The 19,900-nt window shown below is 37.8% G+C and overlaps 1 protein-coding gene across 1 annotated transcript in view; it reads left to right on the top strand.

The window, feature by feature from the left end:
* Pla2g4a (phospholipase A2 group IVA) overlaps positions 1-17,634 on the top strand; it is a 127,615-nt gene extending 109,981 nt beyond the window's left edge. The window contains exons 16-18 of the mRNA XM_027935024.3: positions 6,395-6,590; positions 8,084-8,241; positions 17,066-17,634. Of these exons, the coding sequence (XP_027790825.2) occupies positions 6,395-6,590; positions 8,084-8,241; positions 17,066-17,197 (486 nt within the window). The 3' untranslated portion in view covers positions 17,198-17,634. The remainder of the gene's footprint in view (positions 1-6,394; positions 6,591-8,083; positions 8,242-17,065) is intronic.
* The last annotated feature ends 2,266 nt before the right edge of the window (positions 17,635-19,900 follow it).

Here is a 19,900-nt window from a genome sequence, read left to right as displayed (position 1 = left end):
AAAAAAAAAAAAAAAACCATGGTTTTGCTTCAGTTTTCTTTCTTTCTTAAGAGACTAAATAGTTTGTCATACTTACAACTTTCAATTGGGTTGTTACTGCTGTGCTATTGATTATTAAATATTTATTTTATGTCTTAAATATACTAAAGTTTGTCATTTTTAAAATATTATTAGTTAAAGATGTACACAATACCTTTATCTTACTTATTTCTATATATTTTTGGTACTGGGGATAGAACTCAGTGGCATTTGACCACTGAGCCACATCCACAGACATAAAATATTTTGTATTTTATTAGAGACAGGGTCTCACTGAATTGCTTAGCTCTTCACTATTGCTGAGGCTGGCTTTGAACTTGCAATCTTCCTGTTTCAGCCTCCTGAGCTGCTGGGATTATGTGGTGCTAAGAATCAAACCTGGTGCCTCACAGGTGCTAGGCTAGCACTCTACCACTGAGCCACAACCCCAGCCCACTGTGTCATTTGAAATAAGATTGTTTTTATTGCTGTTGATTTGTTGACTGAAGTGCTTAGGTAATGATTTCTCCATTGGTTTTATTCTTGAAATTCATACTTCTTACTAAGGTCAGTTACATATGGAGTGATATTATTCTTTTTATGTTAGTCTTTAAAAATATTTTAATTTGTTGATATTTCTAAATATATTGGACATGTAATAACATAATCCCCTCTAGGCTTTTTTTTTTTCCAACATGATTTTGTGATGCTTCCTTTATCATATACTGCATCACTATTAAGGGGAACAAGGATCTATTTTGTGTTTATCTCTGGTGCATCCATTAGTCTATGTGAAAATCTGACATGTGAAAAATCTAATGCCAAATAAGATATCTAATGCTAAAATAGGATACTTACTTTAGATATAGGATAGTAGGTTTGAAAATTGGTGAGGAATCTACGTGAAGTTCTTTTGATAGGAGAGGACAGCACCACTGTAAGAACTGGATATTAGCAATATGATTGTAATAGGATAATTAAACAGTGAATCGTTTTCTTGTTTTTTGAGAACCAGATATGGACGTAATTTTTTCAACAATGTGTACAGCATTTGTTTGATGAAAAGTTACAATCATTGACTTTATTTCATATTTATTTATCTAGCATTTCATAACTGTAGCATTTTGTAAGTATAGTTAAATCTCAATTTTTATCAAGAAGATATAGAAAGATGAAAATCGTGGTTTTTAATAAAGGCAACCATAGTTTATGTTACATCTGTGTTATAACTGACCTTGAAAGTTAGTGTTTTTTTTTTTAGGTCAGAGAGTACCTTAATATTTGTCTGATATAGAGTCTCCCTATTAACTTATCTAAGAAAAGAAGCTCTGTGTTTAATTTATCAATTTTTTTTGTTAATCTTTTAGTAATTTAGATATATACCATGTAAATTAGTTTATCATCAGGATCCATCCAGTGACAATCCTGATGGGCTTTGTCTTATAATTTGGTTGAGAAAATAAGGCAGAATATTCAGACTCAAGTCTGAAAAATAAACAGAATGTGAACTTAGTGGGAACAGGTTTTTGGGTTTTATTGAAGGGCAAGTAAGCTAGGAATTCAGAAGAGTTCAGAGTTTAATACTGAAGAGTTTTTCCCTTTGATCTTACTAAAAGTTCTTTTTTTTTTTTTTTTTGGCACCAGGGATTGAACATAGGGGCACTTGACCACTGAACCACATTCACAATCCATTTTTTAAATTTTATTTTGAGACAGGGGATTGCTAAGTTGCTTAGGGCTTCACTAAGTTGCTGAGCTAGTCTTGAACTTGGGATCCTCTTGCCTCAGCCTCCCGAGGCCACTGAGATTGCAGGTGTGTGTCACTGTGCCCAGCCAGAGAGAATATTTTTTAGTTATTATTCTACAAATTATGTTACATTATGTTGCCATATACTAGGCATATATCTGGCTCACTTTTGCAGTGCTCTTTTAATGCTTGGTTAGTGATCAGAAGCTAGAACAATGGGTTTTATTCCCTAAAATTAAAGGAAAAAAGGAAAGGAAGAAGGAGAAGAGAATGTAAAGAGAAAGGAGAGAAGGAAGAAATAAGGAAGGACAATGAAATGAGCCAGACTTCACAAACTAAATTTATCTCCCTATATTTCATTCAGGGTCAAAATTCCATTAAAATCCATAAATAAAGGAAAATAATCTGTTTTCCACATTAATCTTATGTTTTTACTGACATGAGGGCATGACCTGTTCTAGAATCCTTATATATGCTTTACTTATAATTCTTAGGTTGGGTCACATCATGGCCAAACCGGTCTAAGCATTAGCTTTGTGGGCACTGTTCCTCCATACTCAATAAGGGAAGTGTACAGTTCTAAATGTCGTACTTGCAGATGGGCATCTTATATTTGCTGGAGTTGCTGTAACAAATCACCTCAAACAAGGTGGCATAAAACAGCAAAAACATGTTTTTTCACACTTCTGGAGGCCCAAAGTCTCAAAAAAGGTGTCAGCAGACCTGCTTTGTGATAGAATTATTCCCTGTCCCTTCTGGCTTCTGATGGCTCTATGTGTTCTATGGCTTGGCGTTCCAATACTCTAATCTATTCTATAAGAACAATTATCATTGAATTTAGGGCCCACTCATATAATCCAGGATGATTTCAACTTAATATCCTTAACTTAATTGCATTTGCAAAGAACCTTTTTCTTAAGTTAGGTCACACTTAAAGGGCCTGTGTGTTTAGGACATGGATTTATGTTTTAGGGAGACATCCTTCAACCCACATAGGTCATTAAGGATCAAATGTCTTGTGCTGGTAGATATACCCAACCTTGATTTCTCCAACACTGATTTTTGTCAGTTTATAGTAACCTTGTTAGAAGAAGCAGCGAGAACATCGAAGTGCTATGTCTAGTCTATACACTATTGAGTTTAGAAAATTCTTTTCATGCCTTTTGCATTATGAAGTTCTTGAAGCCCAATATCAACATGTCTTTTAATGGAAGTGAGAGGGACCAGAACCATAAAATAATGAATTCTACGTTGTAGTTTCCATCTGTTGTCTATTATAATAGTTGCTTTGATAATTTCTGGTGATATCTTTGTTTTAAAGATTACATTATTATAACATCCCTCTCCCAATCTTGAAAATCAGTTTTATATAATGAAAACATCTGAGAATAGTAAGAACATATCCTGTGTTTGCATACAGATAAAAATCTCATCTTTAGTGAAGAGTTAAATTACTTTTTGTGTATATGCATTTATATAGATAGAGGTTTTGTATGTTTAAAAATATACATTTATATGCTTACACATGTATTTATATAGATTGCTATATGTTTATATATATATATAAAACAAATGACATGTGTATACCAGTATGCCATTCCTACTATAGTTCGGGTATGTTTCTGTTTTTTTCCACCCCTTCAAGATGTTTTAATCATGTTTGGTACTTAAAAATGAGCACAAACATTTTACCAAGTATCACTTTGAAGGATACCTTCCAATTTTTTTTTCTCTCTAGAGAACTGTTTTTAGTTGGTGTTATGTACATTTTCCATAAATGAGTCTGTGGAAATGAGAAATATCCAGGTCTCAAGCAATAGGAATGCACAGTGATAACAGCACAGTTTTGGCATACTGCTGGCATTTATGGTACAGCAATCTTTTTTTATTCCCTGCCTTCTTCTAAAGCTTTTTTTGCAAACTAACGGCTTTACTCATAGTCTGGGTCATTGTTTCTCAGTCCCTCCAGAGACATCAGAAAGGAGACGGTTTTTCCATGCCGTAATCACAGTCCGTAGTCATCAGTGTTTAATCTTTTCCACATCAGAATCACAGAGAAAAAGGGAAAGTCTCCATCCCTCCTGGATCCCAGTGTAGAATTATCTATCTAAAAATAGCCGGACTTTTCCCTCACGTAATTCCCTTTTCCTCTTCCTCTACACATCCACGCATCTTGGGTCACCTTTGAGTCATGTTTGTAAACACTAGAAAGCTCTTTCTTTTTCTTCCCCTCTCTCGCAGTTGCTTCATAGTGTGAACTTTTGGTTTTATTTTGATGTTGAATAATCATGGGTGAATAATTGTGAACGGTGCTAGACAAGAAATAACATGCTGATTAATTCAGTCGAACAGGGGGTGGAAAAGAGGGTCAATGATAAGTTTTCTCAAGTTTCAAACAAGAAATTACTCATATAGATATATGGGATTAGGGACAAAACTTTACTGTATTTAGCATGTCAGTTTATGAAGCAAATGTTTTCATATCCATTTAATCTTTTGTTCTCCTGGATTTCTGTTTCTTTGTAATGGGATTGAGAGGGTTGATCAGCTTAAAATTTCCGGCATTCCAGAAGCATTAAGATCAGCCGAGTTGAATGAAATGTGTATTTTTCTGAGTTTAAGGTACTAGTTAAAGGCACTTGTTTTCCCTGACTCTAAATTACTGGGGTTTTTGTGTTTTCTATCTGACTTAATTGTCATAATGGTCCTGTGGAGAAGATTCTAGTATTGTCTTTATTTTACAGAGGTGGAAAATAAGGAACGGATGACCTCTGGAAGAGGCGGGGATTGGGAGCCATAGTGAATAGCTCAATCCCTGTGGGTTGTTACAATCCTTACAGTGTGATTAGGGGTGTGTCATTGTATATTGCAAATCCCCCCAAATAACTTGTTCCCTGCTGAGCTCTCGTAGCTATGCAGTTTGCGTTGGGTCACCCAGCCAGCAAGTTGAGGCATCTCCTTAAGGTGTGCTTTCAGAGTGCAAGCCGGGCACATGGCTGTCCATCGTGATTCCCACCTCCCTCCTACTATACTATATCTATTCATCTCCCCACTGACTTGTAAACTCTAAAGCTTCAAGGACCACCTCTGCCTTGCGCCTAGAACATGAAAGGTGCTGAATAGTAATTGTTGAGTGAATTAACAAATACTCTGAGGAAATAGTCTGGGTATACTGCATAATCTTATGATCACTTTTAAGTTTTTCATAGCATTTATAGCAATTTTAGATTTGCGTGGTTATATAATGATTATCTCTCATGCACAGGCTATATATCCCATAGTAAGAAGAGTCAAGAATGTTTTACTCACTGTTAGGACCCGGCTTTTAGCATGGTATTTAGCTACTAATGATTACTATTGAACAGATCAATTTGGTAACAAGAATATTCTTTAAAATTTAAGATTCTAATCATGGTTCCCCCCAAAATCTCCTCTAAGAGTTTCTCTAATACTTATTTGTCTCTTGTCCTTTTCTTTTTCTTCTTTGTTTTCCTGACTTTTTTTCTTCCATATTTTTCTTCTAACACAATTTATTTATTAAATATTTGTTTAGCACTTAATATATGTAAGCACTCTTCTAAATACTAGCTAATCTATTTAATTCTAATTGCAATCCCATCAGATATATATTGGTATTATTTTTATCCATAGTTTATATTTGAGGATATTGGGGACTGAGACATTAAGAAACATGTCCAAGGCCACAGAGCTTGCATTTGGACTAAGGCCTCTGACCCTAGAGCCTGTAGTTTACACTATGGTATTCTGCTTCTTACTTCTCTCTCTACCCCTGAAGCTGCACATAAATGGAAATGAGTTCCATTACCCACATCTCTCCATATTGGTTTATGTTCTCCAAGTTTAAATATATATATTTTTTCTTTCTTAGGCATAAGTCAGGTAAGACAACCTAACCTCAAATCTACATTTCTCGAAAACATGCATTTCTTGGTCAGGGTACATGTGAACAACTGCAGATCAGCTATGGTGGCTCTGCCCATGTGCCTTCTCTTCCTGGTGGGGAAGGACCATCTTCTGATTAGGAAGGTGCTGAGTTGTGTGGTATCATACAACCTGCCACACCTTTGGTGAAGCTCAGGAAGCTCTGTTAGGTCTACTCTTGGCCATGACACATGTGATAGCAACATGATCAGGCCAGAAGCTCAAATTCTTTTTCATAAACAAAAGGAAAAAAAGCTGATTTAGAGAGAGTCAAATATTTTTATGGGCATAAAATGAATCAATTTTTAATTTTTTTAATACTGAGATGGAGATGATATAGGTTTAAAATCCAGTAACAGAGGGATCTGCATTCTATATCATTAGACTTTTTCTTAACTCCTAAGGGTTAAAAAAATCATTTAAATGGTTATAAGTACTCTAAATCCATTATGTATACACATATATATGTATATATGTGTTTGTATACATATATAAATATAATTATCAATACTGAGTTTGCTTGTAGAGTAATTTTATAGATTTTTGAGATTCATGGGCTTCTTGAAGGCAGGATGTATATATCCTGGTGAAGAGCACTCTGCTAGCAGATAGTAGACCCCCAAGGAATATGGAATGATGAAGACTGAGAATGAGAATTCCCAATGCATCTTTCTCTTTTCCCCATAGGAACTTCTACTTGCAGAAAAGTGGGCTAAAATGAACAAACTCCCCTTTCCAAAGATTGATCCTTATGTGTTTGATCGGGAAGGACTGAAGGAATGCTACGTCTTTAAACCCAAGAATCCTGATGTGGAGAAAGATTGCCCGACTATCATCCACTTTGTTCTGGCCAACATCAACTTCAGAAAATACAAGGCTCCAGGTATCCTTGCAATAATAATATATTTCCTAAAACAGAAAACAGAAATCTGGCAGGAGAACAAGACTGCTATTAAGCTGATATTAAGCTGTTTCACAATGGCCCTGTTCTACCAGCTGTTTCAACAATGAGTGCATCTCTTACTTTGTTAAACAGCTACCATCTCGAGACTGCAAGTACCTTTTTTTCCCCTGAAGGTCACTCAAAGATGTAGAAACTGAAGCATTGATTGACTAGCTCAGCAAAAATCTTTGAGACTTTATTCCAAGACTTTGGAAGATGCGGCTTCTGGTCAGTTCATGTCCTTGTCATAGTGATGCTAAATATTTTCCATATCACCTTCATGAGAGAGATCTTATTTCAGAAAAAAATGATGCAGAAAACTCAGGAAATTCTAACTGACCACAAAATCAATGTCATCTAACAACAAAAAATGGCTAGCAAATTCAGGTCGCCATGTTTTATTTCATGGAAAATGAGAATCAAGTTCAAGGAATAGCTGTTTTGTTTTACCACATCCAGAGTAGTCTTTGACCTTCTCTGTATCCTAGAAAACACTAATTAACAAAAGCAGATCTACAGGTTGATAAACAAGATGCTTAAGGTCTTAAAAATAATCATAATATTTTAGGACTACAAAAGGTAGTTTTTCATTTTGTGAATGGAAAGATAAAACACAGGGAGGAGGGATAAGAGAAACCTGGAGAAGCTGGTCTTTTCTAGATTTCTCACGGAGAAAAAGGATCATTAGGGGTGGAGTTTGTTGTGAGATATACCTTGTCATGGAAGAGCTACTGGCTGGTATTTTTGGTTTTAAAGTAGTGGAGCACTTGAAACCTAAAGAATTGTCTCTGTTAATCCTCAAATGAGCAGTTGGCGTGTGTGAGGCCAACCTATAGTCAGATCTCTGTGGCTTCAAGACAGTGGATAACGTTTTGGTTTGGGCTCTCCCATGAGATGATTCTGAGAAAAGAGTTCAATTATAAGTTAGTCAGAAGGAAGTGGGGAAGTGATAGAGGGAAGAAAGGCAGACGACAGACCATGTGCTAGTAAACTAGATACCACACAGGGGAACTTGACCTTCCTGGGAAGGTCTAGGAAGTTAAATAGAACCTATGCCCCAGAATCATGCTTCCTCCAGGCATGGGAGCATCGGTGTTTATAGATCAACTCCCTAGAGTCTTTGGTTGACTGCTGCCCAGGGCAGAGTGTTATTTGTCAGGAGCTCCAGTCTGATGGTAGTGGGCAAAGCAGCCTTCCACACTTTCAGAGAGGAAGAAAAACCCAAGGCACAAAAACACAGAGACTGGCAGTTGGAAAGCGTCTGTTTATAACACACAGAAATGATTAATTTAGGGATATTACAGATTACGTGGCCTCTGTGGAGCCTCCCCATTGTTATCTTCACGGCTCTTAGTATGTATTATTCCCTGGGTTTTAGAGGTGTTTCATACTTTTCAAAATAATGCCATCTGTAACTGTTCTCTGACATTTAGGTGTTCCAAGAGAAACCAAGGAAGAGAAAGAAATAGCAGACTTTGATATTTTTGATGACCCTGAATCACCCTTTTCAACCTTCAACTTTCAATATCCAAATCAGGCATTCAAAAGGCTGCATGATCTGATGCACTTCAATACCCTGAACAACATCGATGTAAGTTATCTCCTTGTGACTGTTGGTAATGTCAACCTGCTTTTCATGTCACGTGAATACAACAATACCTCATTATAGTTAATCAAAAAGAAAATTAAGGTTCATGAATGACTACTCAAAATTTAACACTTACTCCTCATGAATTATTTTACTAATCTCCAGAAGAACCCTACAAATTTTACCAGATTAATACCTCCAAATTACCAGAGTCTACGTTTTATACTCTTATTTGATTGAATGACAGTTAATACTCGTCTTCTTTCCCAAAGTATCCAGGGTATTCAACACATGATAAGATAAATTATAAGGAATAAAAATGATGAAAAGGAACTAGGAGAGTAGGAAAGTGCCTGTAATCAGGAGTATAATGAATCTGCAAAGATATCATGAATTTTAATGAATATATTCATGCTTTGAAATGGTTGAATTTTGTGGATCTCAGGAATGTAAGCAAATGTAATAGCCTGCCCCATTTTTTAGGCCTTGAGATAGCAAATGTGCTTTGCTTTAGAAACTCTAGAAACAAGCTGTTCTTTTCAGTATAAATCATTCCTATCACCAGCACATCTGCTGCTAAGATTTTGTGTCTGGTAAGATTCTTCAGCGTAGAACTCAACATTTAGGAGTGCTATTGTGTAATGGAGATCACTGGCTCCTCGTCCTAAATCATAGTGTCTGATTAACAATTATCAGTTGTGAAATCTCAAGTCTGTTGGCCTCTTAGGTTTCATACATTAGTTAAAAAAAAAAAAAAAGGAATAAGAGTAAAAGGAAAGAAATTAAATGGAGAGAGAAAGGCATCCTGTGTTGAGTCAGTGTGAATGGCCCAGAGGAACTCATAGTGTGTGCGTAAGTGTTCTGTTTATATGAATTTAACTAGATTTTGTGAGCTAATGGAACTCTGGCGCATCTAGTTAGCTTGATTATTGAGTTTGCCCTGAGACTACTAGTGATAAAGTGTGTGCCATTGTGGCAACTGTATCAGAATGTTTATGAATCATTCTTTAATTTTTATAAATGAGTGAAATGTTTCCCAATAAGCATCAGTTTCTACAACCCTAAAATTCTTTTTTTTCAGCCTGTATATACAAATTTATGATTAATGTAAAACATTTTTATCAAATTTTATAGCACTAATCGTTTTCTTAACATTAACATATTTCTTTCCCCTTTTAAGAAATCTTACAGTGGACATCTGAAAGCCTTGTGAATTAAAGACTATTAAGGAAGAAATCAGTATTTTAATCAATGACATCAAACAAATGTATTTTATAAAACCCCATGGTACTAAAAGAGAAGAAAGCCAAGGAGTTATATCACAGTAATCCTATTTTACCAGTGTGAATCCAATAAAATCAAAAGTATATATTCTTAGGGATAAATGTATTAAATTTGATAAGTCATCCTAGAAATGGAAAGAACTAGATTATAGGAATATATAAATATCTTATTGAACTTGGAAAACAACACACATACGCACATACCTTAAATGACTGTTGTTTTCAATTCTGGTTAATATAAAACCTGCTAAACTGTTTGCTACAAGGAATGATACAGTTCTAGTTATCCATTTTACAAGAATTCTTCTAAGTAATTTTTGACACGCAGATGAAGAATTGAAAGCTTGAACAAAAATAGACTGAATTCCAAAATAACTCTCAACTTACAGCTTATCAAATGTTGATTTTTCACAAACTATTAACTAAACATTTATTTTTATTTTTTGGTACCAGGGATTGAATCCAGGGGCACTTAAACACTGACCCAAATCTCCAGCCCTTTTTTTCATTTTGAGGCAGGGTCTCGCTAAGTTGCTTAGGGCCTTACCGAGTTGCTGAAGCTGGCTTTGAATTTGGTATCCTCCTGCCTCTGCCTCCTGAGCTGCTGGGATTACATTTGGGCACCACCCTGCCCAGCAGCTAAACATTTTAAATTGCTTTACTAACATTTTTGGAATGGTATGTACAGGGGAAGGTCATGGGATTTATATCATCTGTAAATCCTAAATGAGCTACTTGTGCAGCTTTGAATAAGCTAGGCAAACTCTTTGAGCCTCAATTTCCTCATCTCTAAAACAGGCGAAATAGGACCTACCCCAATAGCAGTAGTGAGTTTTTAATCAGGTGATGTGTGAACAATGTCCTACAAACAGTGTTCAACAAATGGAAATCTTAGCTATACACATCCATATTCTGTATCCTTGAAGGTCTAATGTAAATATACCCCAAGACCTTTGCAAATGTTTAGAATTTACAAAGTAGACAAGCTTGTACAGGTAATGATAGCTGAGGCAGGAAGAAATATTTTTTCAAATGAATGAATGGAGGCTTTCTTCTAAATTCCATGACCATTGAGACGTATGTTCAAGTGATACCCCCCCCCCCCTTGCTGTATGTGTGTATGTGTGTGGTATTCAGGTAAAACTTTCCATTTTTATTGACATTTTCTCTCTCCCTCCATACACGTTAACTGGAAAAAAATAATAAAAGTGACAGTATATAAAAAGCATCAAACTTTTGCTGAGGTTTAGATGCTGGGCAGCGTATTAGGTTTAGACGCCAGCCAGATCTCTCACACCCACATCATCTGAACAGAGCAGAGTACTGATTTATATTTCAGCAACATAGCACGTGATCTGTCAGGGTTGTTTGCAAATAGCAGACTCTCAGAATCTTGGCAAAAATCATTTATTGGCCAATCCCAAGAAGACAGTTTTTGGCTTGTGCCTGTATCCACTGTGGCTTAACGTTTCCTCTTGGGTTTACTCTCTGACCTGAGTCGGCTCGGAAATTGCTGCCCTGTCCCTCTACGCTCCTGTTGCTCTGTTTTCCTGGGCCATCCTAGCTGGAGGGTGTTGCCCATGCTCAGTTCCAGTTTATCTTTGGAGGACTGTGGCTCTGCTTTTGCTCACTTGGTGACAGTGTTCTGGGTTTCTTTTTAGCATTAGATTCCTGCACTTACTCAATCATCCCGAATTCCTATCCAGTGAACTTCTCCTCAATGCTTTTACAATTACAGTGTCTCATGGTTTTTTGGTTTCCTTGTTAAAAACTTAACGTATAGTGACTTATACTGGTAGACATGTGGTATGTGGGAGATGCAGAGGCTTTGGAGTCAGACCAAATTGGGTGTTTAGATCCTTTCCCCGCTGCCTTTTAGGTGGGTGATCTTGGGCGTGCTATTTAACCTTTCCCTTTCTTCATTTGTAAGGGGAAATGATGATACATACCTTAAGGATCAAGATGGGGCTTACGGGCTGGGACTGTAACTCAGTGGTAAATCACTTGCCTCGCTGTGTGAGGCACAGGGTTTCATCCTCAGCACCACATAAAAATAAATAAAGATATTGTGTGTCCATCTACAACTAAAAAACATTAAAAAAGAAAGACGGGGTTTAAGTGAAATAATAAAACTTAAGGACCTGTCATGTGATAAGCACTTGGGAAATTGAAGCAGTTAATATAATTGTGGCAATCATTTATGTTAGTGTCCATATTCTCTTCTGCTTTTAATTATAAATTTGAAGCCCTTTTAAAACAGTGAGGCTCCTTCTTTACTTTGTATCCTACAGAGATACTGATCATGACATCTGGCACCTAAGATAAATATGCAATACATTTTTCATGGTTGACTTACTGGGGGCAGCAAGGGTCCAGATACAAGGTGCTGTGGCTGGAGGTCAAGTTCCTCACCATGGGGAATCTACATGTTGTACCCTGGTCACATAGCGTGACTGCACCCCCCATGTATATACCACTACCTTGGTCTGGAGGGAATATGACAGCTGAGACTTTTTTTTTTTTTTTTTTTTTTTTTAGGACCCATTGATTTAGCAATCACATGCTTTCCAGTCTCACTGGATCAACATGTTTAACTCAGTCGCAGCAATTCTAAGAACCCATGTCTCAGTTTATTCGGCATATACTGATTATGTGTAAGATGAACTTTAAGACTGTTTTCTCAAATAATTTTACAAACTGTTAAGTAGTAGATGTTATTTAAAATGAGGTAAAGTACATATCCAGAAGTACTGGCACCTAATATTTAATGATATTTCATCATCTTAATGAAAGTAGCTGGGTCCCAGTCAAGGTTCTTGTCTTTTCAAAAATAATTTGGAAGTTTCTCATTATGAGGCCCTAATATATTAGGCCTGTAGGGGCAGAAGTCTGTGATTCCTTTCCTGACCATAACAGTGGGTGATAGCCGACACCCCTACACCAAAGAGAAGTTAACAAGAGAAAAGCGGAATCAATTTGTTTGATCCTAGTTTTACATGTCATGGGAGCCTTCAGAATCAAGACTCGAAGACCCCAGGTGAACTCCCCATTTTGATTCCTAGGTTTCATGAAGTGTGGACATCTGTGTAGAAATCTGTTTCTGTAAAAAGGGTGTGGACTAATGCTGATAGACTGAGCAGGGAAACCTAGCAAAGTCTGGTTCTTCTTGGCCTCTCCCAGCATTATTTTCTCCTAGTAGAGGTAGGCCCCATCTGAAGTGGGGTCCTGTGATCTACTCTCAGACCCAGGTAGGTAGAGACTTTCTTTATGGCCAGCTCTAGACAGAAAGGCAGGGGGTGATTAGGCTTTCATGGCTTGCTTTGGGGAAAAGGAGTTCTAGTTCCTATAACCCACTTGGGAGGAATCCAGTCGCTATGACTTGCCTGGGTACAGTAGGCAGTGGAGACGGGAGCAGAAGACTGGAAGAGGAGAAGAATAGCTTGCTTCTGAGGCCTTCAACCTGGGGTCTTATTTTTTTTGTGTGTGTGTTGGGGGTGAAGTACTGGGGATCAAACTCAGGGGCATGCAACCTCTGAGCCACATCCCCAGCCTTAGTTTGTGTTTTATTTAGACATAGGGTCTCAATAAGTTGTTTAGTGCTTCGCTTTTGCTGAAGCTAACTTTGAACTTGTGATCTTCCTGCCTCAGCCTACCAAGCTGCTAGGATTATAGGCCTGTGCTATGGCACCCGGCTGGGTTATGTTATTAAGTTCCAACAGGTCCAACTAATACTATATGTGATCTCTTTGATCTCATTCGGTCATTAGTCCAACATGTGTTTATTGAGCATCTGCTATGCCGAGTGATGTTTTAGGTAGTAGGGATACAGCAATACACAGCATTAAAAGGACAAGAAAAATTTTGAATGATTAGTATTAGGCAAATATTCCCCCCAAAAGGCTTATCAGTCAGAACTGCCTATGAAGACAGTGGTGTGTCTCGTGTGTGTGTGTGTGTGTGTGTGTGTGTGTATGTGTTTAATTTATGGGTGAAGAAATTGAGTCATAGAGTATTTAAGCAGATTGCTGGAAATCACGATTGTGGGGAACTGAGACACCGTCAAAGGTCTTTTCTCACTTCTGAACAATCTGTCTCGCAAGTGGCCTTCTTTCCCAGTGTTCCTTGAACGTAGCCTCCTTTCCCGCAGGCCAAGCAGTTCTGAGTGTCTCCTCCACGGCCACAGCCTTCCATCTGTGGCCTTGCTCTGCGATCGTTCACTGGGAAAGCTCAGTCTGTCCTCCCTACTTGTATAAAACCCTGCCTGTCCTTCAGCCCCAATGTCATTGCCCTCTTGAATTGTACCTTATTCTGTGTGATTCACTTTCAGGGTTCGCTTTCTGTGTATTTATCAATTTTGCAAATGTGTTGCATGAGCTAAGTATTAGGATCAAAAATGACAAGGTGAACATCCCTGCTTTCAAGGCATTTCAATTCCTTTAGGGAAGGCAGCCATTAGCTCGCCAATTCAGTCATTTAGATCAAAATATCTACTCGTATTTTCCTATATTAGTAATCTTTTGACTCTGTAAAGGTTTTATTTGGTCCTTAAATTAGTTAAACCAACATAACCATATTTGCTTCCATCAGAAATCTGCTATATTCACGAGTTCAAAAGTGGTCTGCGTGAGTGACGCTTCTGGGGTGTTTGCTGCCACTTGGGGCCCTGCATGGATTCCCTGGTGGAGGCAGTGATCCCAGCAGGATTATATTAGTAATTTTTTTACTTCTCTATCAAAATATACCACAACTTTTTCTCTTAGGCTACATGTGCGTGTGTGTGTGTGTGTGTGTGTGAGAGAGAGAGAGAGAGAGAGAGAGAGAGAGAGAGAGAGAGAGAGAGAGAAGAGAGAGAGAGAGAGATGCTGGGGAGAACAGGCAGACCATAGTGTACGTCAGGCAATGCTCCCCCATAGAGCTACACACCTACCCCTCATATTTTGTTCTATAGTAAAAACTCAGTATTTGTTTATGGATCATTTATAATCTCAACTCTTCTAATTTGTACACTTTGGTGGCAGAAAATCAGTTTTCATGTTTTTTTTTTTTAAACTTTTGATTATCTTTCTAATCTTCTATCTTTATTGCTGAAGATTCAAGGGAACTGGTTTGATGATAAGAAAGCTATGGAATGGCACAAGTAAAAGATGACATGGGTCATGTCTAGGGACAGGCAGAGGGGATGGATAAAGTGAGATGTGAGGGCTGTTTATCACTAGGGGATGATCTGGAATCTTGATGCATTTCATGGAAGAACGAAAGAGGAAACTACATATGAATAATATGATGCCTATAGTCCAAATTTTAAAAAATTGAGACTCAAATTTGACATAGTGCCTTGTTTGGGTTCATCTAGTTGTACCAGGAAGCATTCCCAAAAGTTTAAATTTAGCAATTTATCTAGTTTAATTTAGTTTTACATCACAGAATTACTAGTCTCAGGAATTGGATTATGTTCTGCTGTAATCGTAAAAGCCTGTTTAATGGTTTCATAGTATTGATGTGCCACCTAGTGGTACAGTTTGTACGTGCGTCTGCATGTTTTGGATTTTTTTCAATGTTATAAATGTGTGTCTTCCTTTATAAGAATGACCCATTTACTAGGAACATCAGCTGAGGTCCTATTATGGTAAATTCACTAGTTTGTGATATTGACATTGCTGATTTTTTTGGTTGCTCTCACAAATTCATTATAAAGGAATTGACAGACGTCAATTACTGTTGACCGAAGTCTTTTCTGTTTCAAAGCTTTCTAAGTGTTTGAAAAGTAAAGAGTTGATTTTTATTTTGCTTTATGATTCTGTGCAGTGAGGGCTGATGTTTCTCTGATAACTCTGAAAACTGGCCAATTGATAAACTTGCTGACATGGATTTCTAGAAAAAACAGATTAAGTTTGAAGGGCAGAATTGATTTGCTGACTAATAAGCTCACTCCATCCAATAAGCCCACTCTCTGTCCTCTACCTGATATGCTCATTGACTGTATTTCTTATAGCCTCACTTCTAATTTAGAGCTCCTAATTGTCAGTACATCATCAGACTAAAATTAGCAACAGGAATCCCCAGTACCAATAAATAAACACATACATAAATAAATCCCCCTGGGCCTTACACAACCAAGAAGTGATTGAGCCTGGATGCCTTTGGCCAAGTCTCCTTCATGGGTCTGAAGTACATCCTGAAATCACAGAATTGGTTATGTCTCTCTCACTCATGGGAAAGTAGGGTCAGCAAATACCTGCTTTACTTAAAAGACTCAGTAAGATTTGAGCCCATGTTCTTCAAATGATTTTATGTTTTATTTTTTTTTAAATGCATCTATAAGAATCGCATTTCTATGATACATCCCTCTTTCTGGAATATGATTGCTGGCTGTTTGAAGTTGGAACACAGAGAGTCTTGATTGCTGGGCCAGATTTAAAGTTACAGAATGTCAATTACATGTTAGCACCACTGAGGTCTCAGGTCCCTCTACCTCAGGCATTGGACCATGCTTGCCCAGTAAGCTTGTGGGGATTGAAAACTCTGTAGTACATGTCTTCAAGATGGGTCACACCAGCTTTGAAAGGGAAGAGGTCCTAGGTCCCAAGCCACTCACACTTGCCAAGTATTCCTACCTGTGGTACAGGGCTGAAGCACATGGGGAGTGCCTTAGTATTGCTAAACAGTCCTTGGGGTAGAGAATAAAGGGACTTGTGGAATAACCCTTTGTCTTGCCTCTGTGTCTGGTGCCCTGAAAAGACTATTTTGTTGATTGTTAAGATGAGCTCCTGCAGGGCTATCCAGGAACAAAGTTTCCTGATTTTCACAGGGTCCTACAACAGCAGTAGGGCCCTGTTTTCCAAAACCCCTTTCCATTGCTCTGTAATAAGCACTCACATGAAATTCCAAAGTAGACAAGCTTCATACCAGCAATAGTATCATGATTACTGCTATAAATTCCTAGAGGCTGTATCACCTGTTTTATTCTAGTCACCCCACTAATATGAGCATACATAAAGATTATTCTGAGTCAAAAATAGCAAAAGCATTTTTCGTCAATGAAATGACAAAGTAGGGTGCTTCCTAGCTAGAGGACACCCAAGCTCTCTACTTGAGAAGCAGGGCAATTTTCAGCAATGCCTGTTCTCCCCACTAGGAGGCGTCTTACTTCCTTGTGATCACGCATGCTCTCTTGTCAAAAACTACAAATATGGATTTAGTGATTGTTTACTTCCCTCACATCATCACCTTCCTTGTGAAGGACAGAACAATTACAAATTCATCATGTTACAAACACTTTGTTCTCAACTTCTTTAAAAAATCTGAAATGCTCTCTAGAGTATTTTTTGGTCTTGGGAACCTGGTGGGGGTGTGTGTGGGAGTAGCTGGGTATAAGTCTAGTAAGAGTGAAATGGATGGCAGTTGAGTTCAAATATGTATGCATGACATGTATTTCTCTCATATTTATTAATGAATACTCCAAAAAAAATGTTCAGTTAGATTCTCATTTCAATCCCATTGATGGTCAGGGGAGTTCATTCTGTACCATTTGTCTCCATTTGCAGGTGATAAAAGATGCCATTGTTGAGAGCATTGAATACAGAAGACAGAATCCATCTCGCTGCTCTGTTTCCCTCAGTAACGTTGAGGCAAGAAAATTTTTCAACAAGGAGTTTTTAAGTAAACCTCAAGTATAGATGGAAAGAGCTGTGGTTTCTGATGCTACATTTGAAATTCCATGGTAACTGGATTTAAAAGCACAGTACAGATAGAGACTGGCTGATACTTACAGTTGCAGTTATTGAGCTGCCTGAGAATGCTATTTCTATGAATTAATTTGGTAGGTGGACAAATGATGTTGTTTATATACAAATATGCTTAGTGTCAGTTTCTGTTAGTTTGAATTTTCTGATGTCGATGTAGGGACATGTACCGGATTTTAAAACATTCCTCACCAACCTTTGTATGTGTGCTCTTTTTACAAATGTGGTTTTCTTTTTTAAGATATTTAAAAGTTTAGTAAGAAAGACTGTCCATTGTTTGTGAATGTTATTCACTGACTAGAAATTTTTTTCATGCCATGAGACAACACTATTTTTTATTTATATATGTATGTATACATATATCAAATAAATGCATTAGTATGCAAAATTAGCAAGATAACTGAGTTTTGTTATTTTTTGTCCATATTTTTTATTGGTGCTCCATAGTTGTGTATAACAGAGGTACCTATTATTATATCTTTGTACATGCACACAATATACACTATGAGTTAGTCAATATCATTCCCCAATAGTTCCCCTTCCCCTACTTCCTCCCTCTTCCTGTCCCTTTGTCCTACTCTACAGATCTCCCTCTGATTTTCATGATACTATCCTGCATCCACCCTTCTTTTCCTTTTGCTTCTCTAGCTTCCACATGTGAGAGAAAACATAATGGCCTTGACCCTCTTAGTTTGGCTTATAAAACTTCATATATATACGACATTTTTAAAACAAAAATCCATATATCCATTGATGGATTCCTGGGCTGGTTCCATAGTTTGGAAATGTTGTTATTCTTTTTAATGAGATATTACACCTTTGTCATGAAAGACTTTCAGATTCACTGCTTTCAAACACAAAAGGTGCTAATCCTACATTCAAACGTAAAACTTTTTAAACTTAAAGGATTGCTTTTCTTTAAAAACAAAGCATATATAATCTGTTCAGCAAGGGTATTCATTTATTCAGTAAGTAGAAAAGATATATAACCACTTTGAACATAATATTTTACTTTGCTGATGTTATCCTAGACTACTCACCCGCCTGCCAGAGACATTGACCTTAAGAATAATGAGGAAGAGTGGCACATGCTGTGCCAGGCTCCAAGAAGTGGCCTGCCGTCAGCATCTGCAGGATTTGCCTCAGAGACAGTCCAGAGTGCACGGCTGTGGTTTCCATCACAGTTGAACTATTGAGGCTCAGGAGTGACATTCCAAATCTGAGGTCTTCCTCGTCTTTCTTTGCTCTGTCATTTTTCTTTTCTCTCATTTTCTTTCTTTAAGCTATCTATTCTTTTTCCTCTTACCTTTCACATTTCTACCTATGAGGAAAAACAAAAACAAGGATAAAAAAGAAGGGAAGTTTGGAAAGTTCATTTTCTCCCCACTGACTCAGGCAAATGGCCCATGAGCGCCTACCGGTCCCCCCCCCCCAACCTGGGACACAGCAGGGGGCAGCACTGAGGCAAGTCTTGGCACTCTGGTGGAGATGACAGACAGAAGGTCAACACTACAAATACATATCCACTGTGTTAGAGAATGACAGGTGTCACGGGGGAAATCATGGAAGGGAAGGGACAAGAGGAAAGGGTTGGAGGTGTGTGATTTTAAATCAGGTTCAGGGGGTGACATTAGAGTAGAGATGTGAAGAGCTGAGGGAGCACAGCCTGTGGGTATTCAAGGGAAGAGGGAGGAGCCACTGTGAATGGACCCAAGTGGACCACCATGCTTGTTCAGGGAACCGGAAGGGACCAGTGTGCCCAGAGCAAAGTAGGAGGTATAAGAAGTGAATTTTATTTGTTCAAAATTTGTCAAGACTCTTAAAAAAATTATCTCCTATAATTCTTTTTTTAAATTAAATTATTTATTTATTCTAATTTGTTCTACATGATGGCAGAATGCATTTCATTTCATATTACACATATAAAACACAATTTTTCAAGTCACTGATTGTACATAAAGTATTTTCACACCATTTGTGTCTTCAAACATGTACTTAGGGTAATGATGCCTAATTCTTTCCACCACCATTCCTACCCCCTTGCCCCCTCCTCTCTCCTCCCTCCCCTTTGCCCTATCTAAAGTTCCTCCATTCCTCCGGTGCCCCCCACCCCCATCACCATTATGAGTCAGCCTCCTCATATCAAAGAAAACATTTGGCCTTTGGTTTTGGGGATTGGCTTACTTCACTTAGCATTATATTCTCCACCTCCATCCATTTACCTGCAAATGCCATGATTTTATTCTCTTTTAATGCTGAGTAATGTTCCATTGTATATATATATACACCAAAGTTTCCCTATCCATTCATCTACTGAAGGGCATCTGGGTTGGTTCCACAATTTAGCTGTTGTGAATTATGCTGTTATAAACATTGTGTTAATACTCTTTATATTTAATTTATCCTTGCAAACATCCCTGTGAAGTAACAAGACCAGAGTGATTCTATAGTTGCCCAAAATTTCTAGAGCTTCTAGACCCAGGGTCCTGTGTCCCTGACCAAGTGGCCCTTACATCACAGTCTATGGTGCCGCTAGTAATGAACTAGAGGGACACCTGAAAGGGTCCTGATGGTAAAGCTGGAACTGCCCAGGCCCCTTGCTTTCCCTTTGTTCACGTGCTTTTAGTTTCTTGACCA

The sequence above is a fragment of the Marmota flaviventris genome, chromosome 12 (assembly GCF_047511675.1).
Source record: "Marmota flaviventris isolate mMarFla1 chromosome 12, mMarFla1.hap1, whole genome shotgun sequence".
NCBI classification, from domain to species: Eukaryota; Metazoa; Chordata; class Mammalia; order Rodentia; family Sciuridae; genus Marmota; species Marmota flaviventris.
Note: the sequence above shows the minus strand (reverse complement) of the source record. Positions and strands in the feature narration are given on the sequence as shown.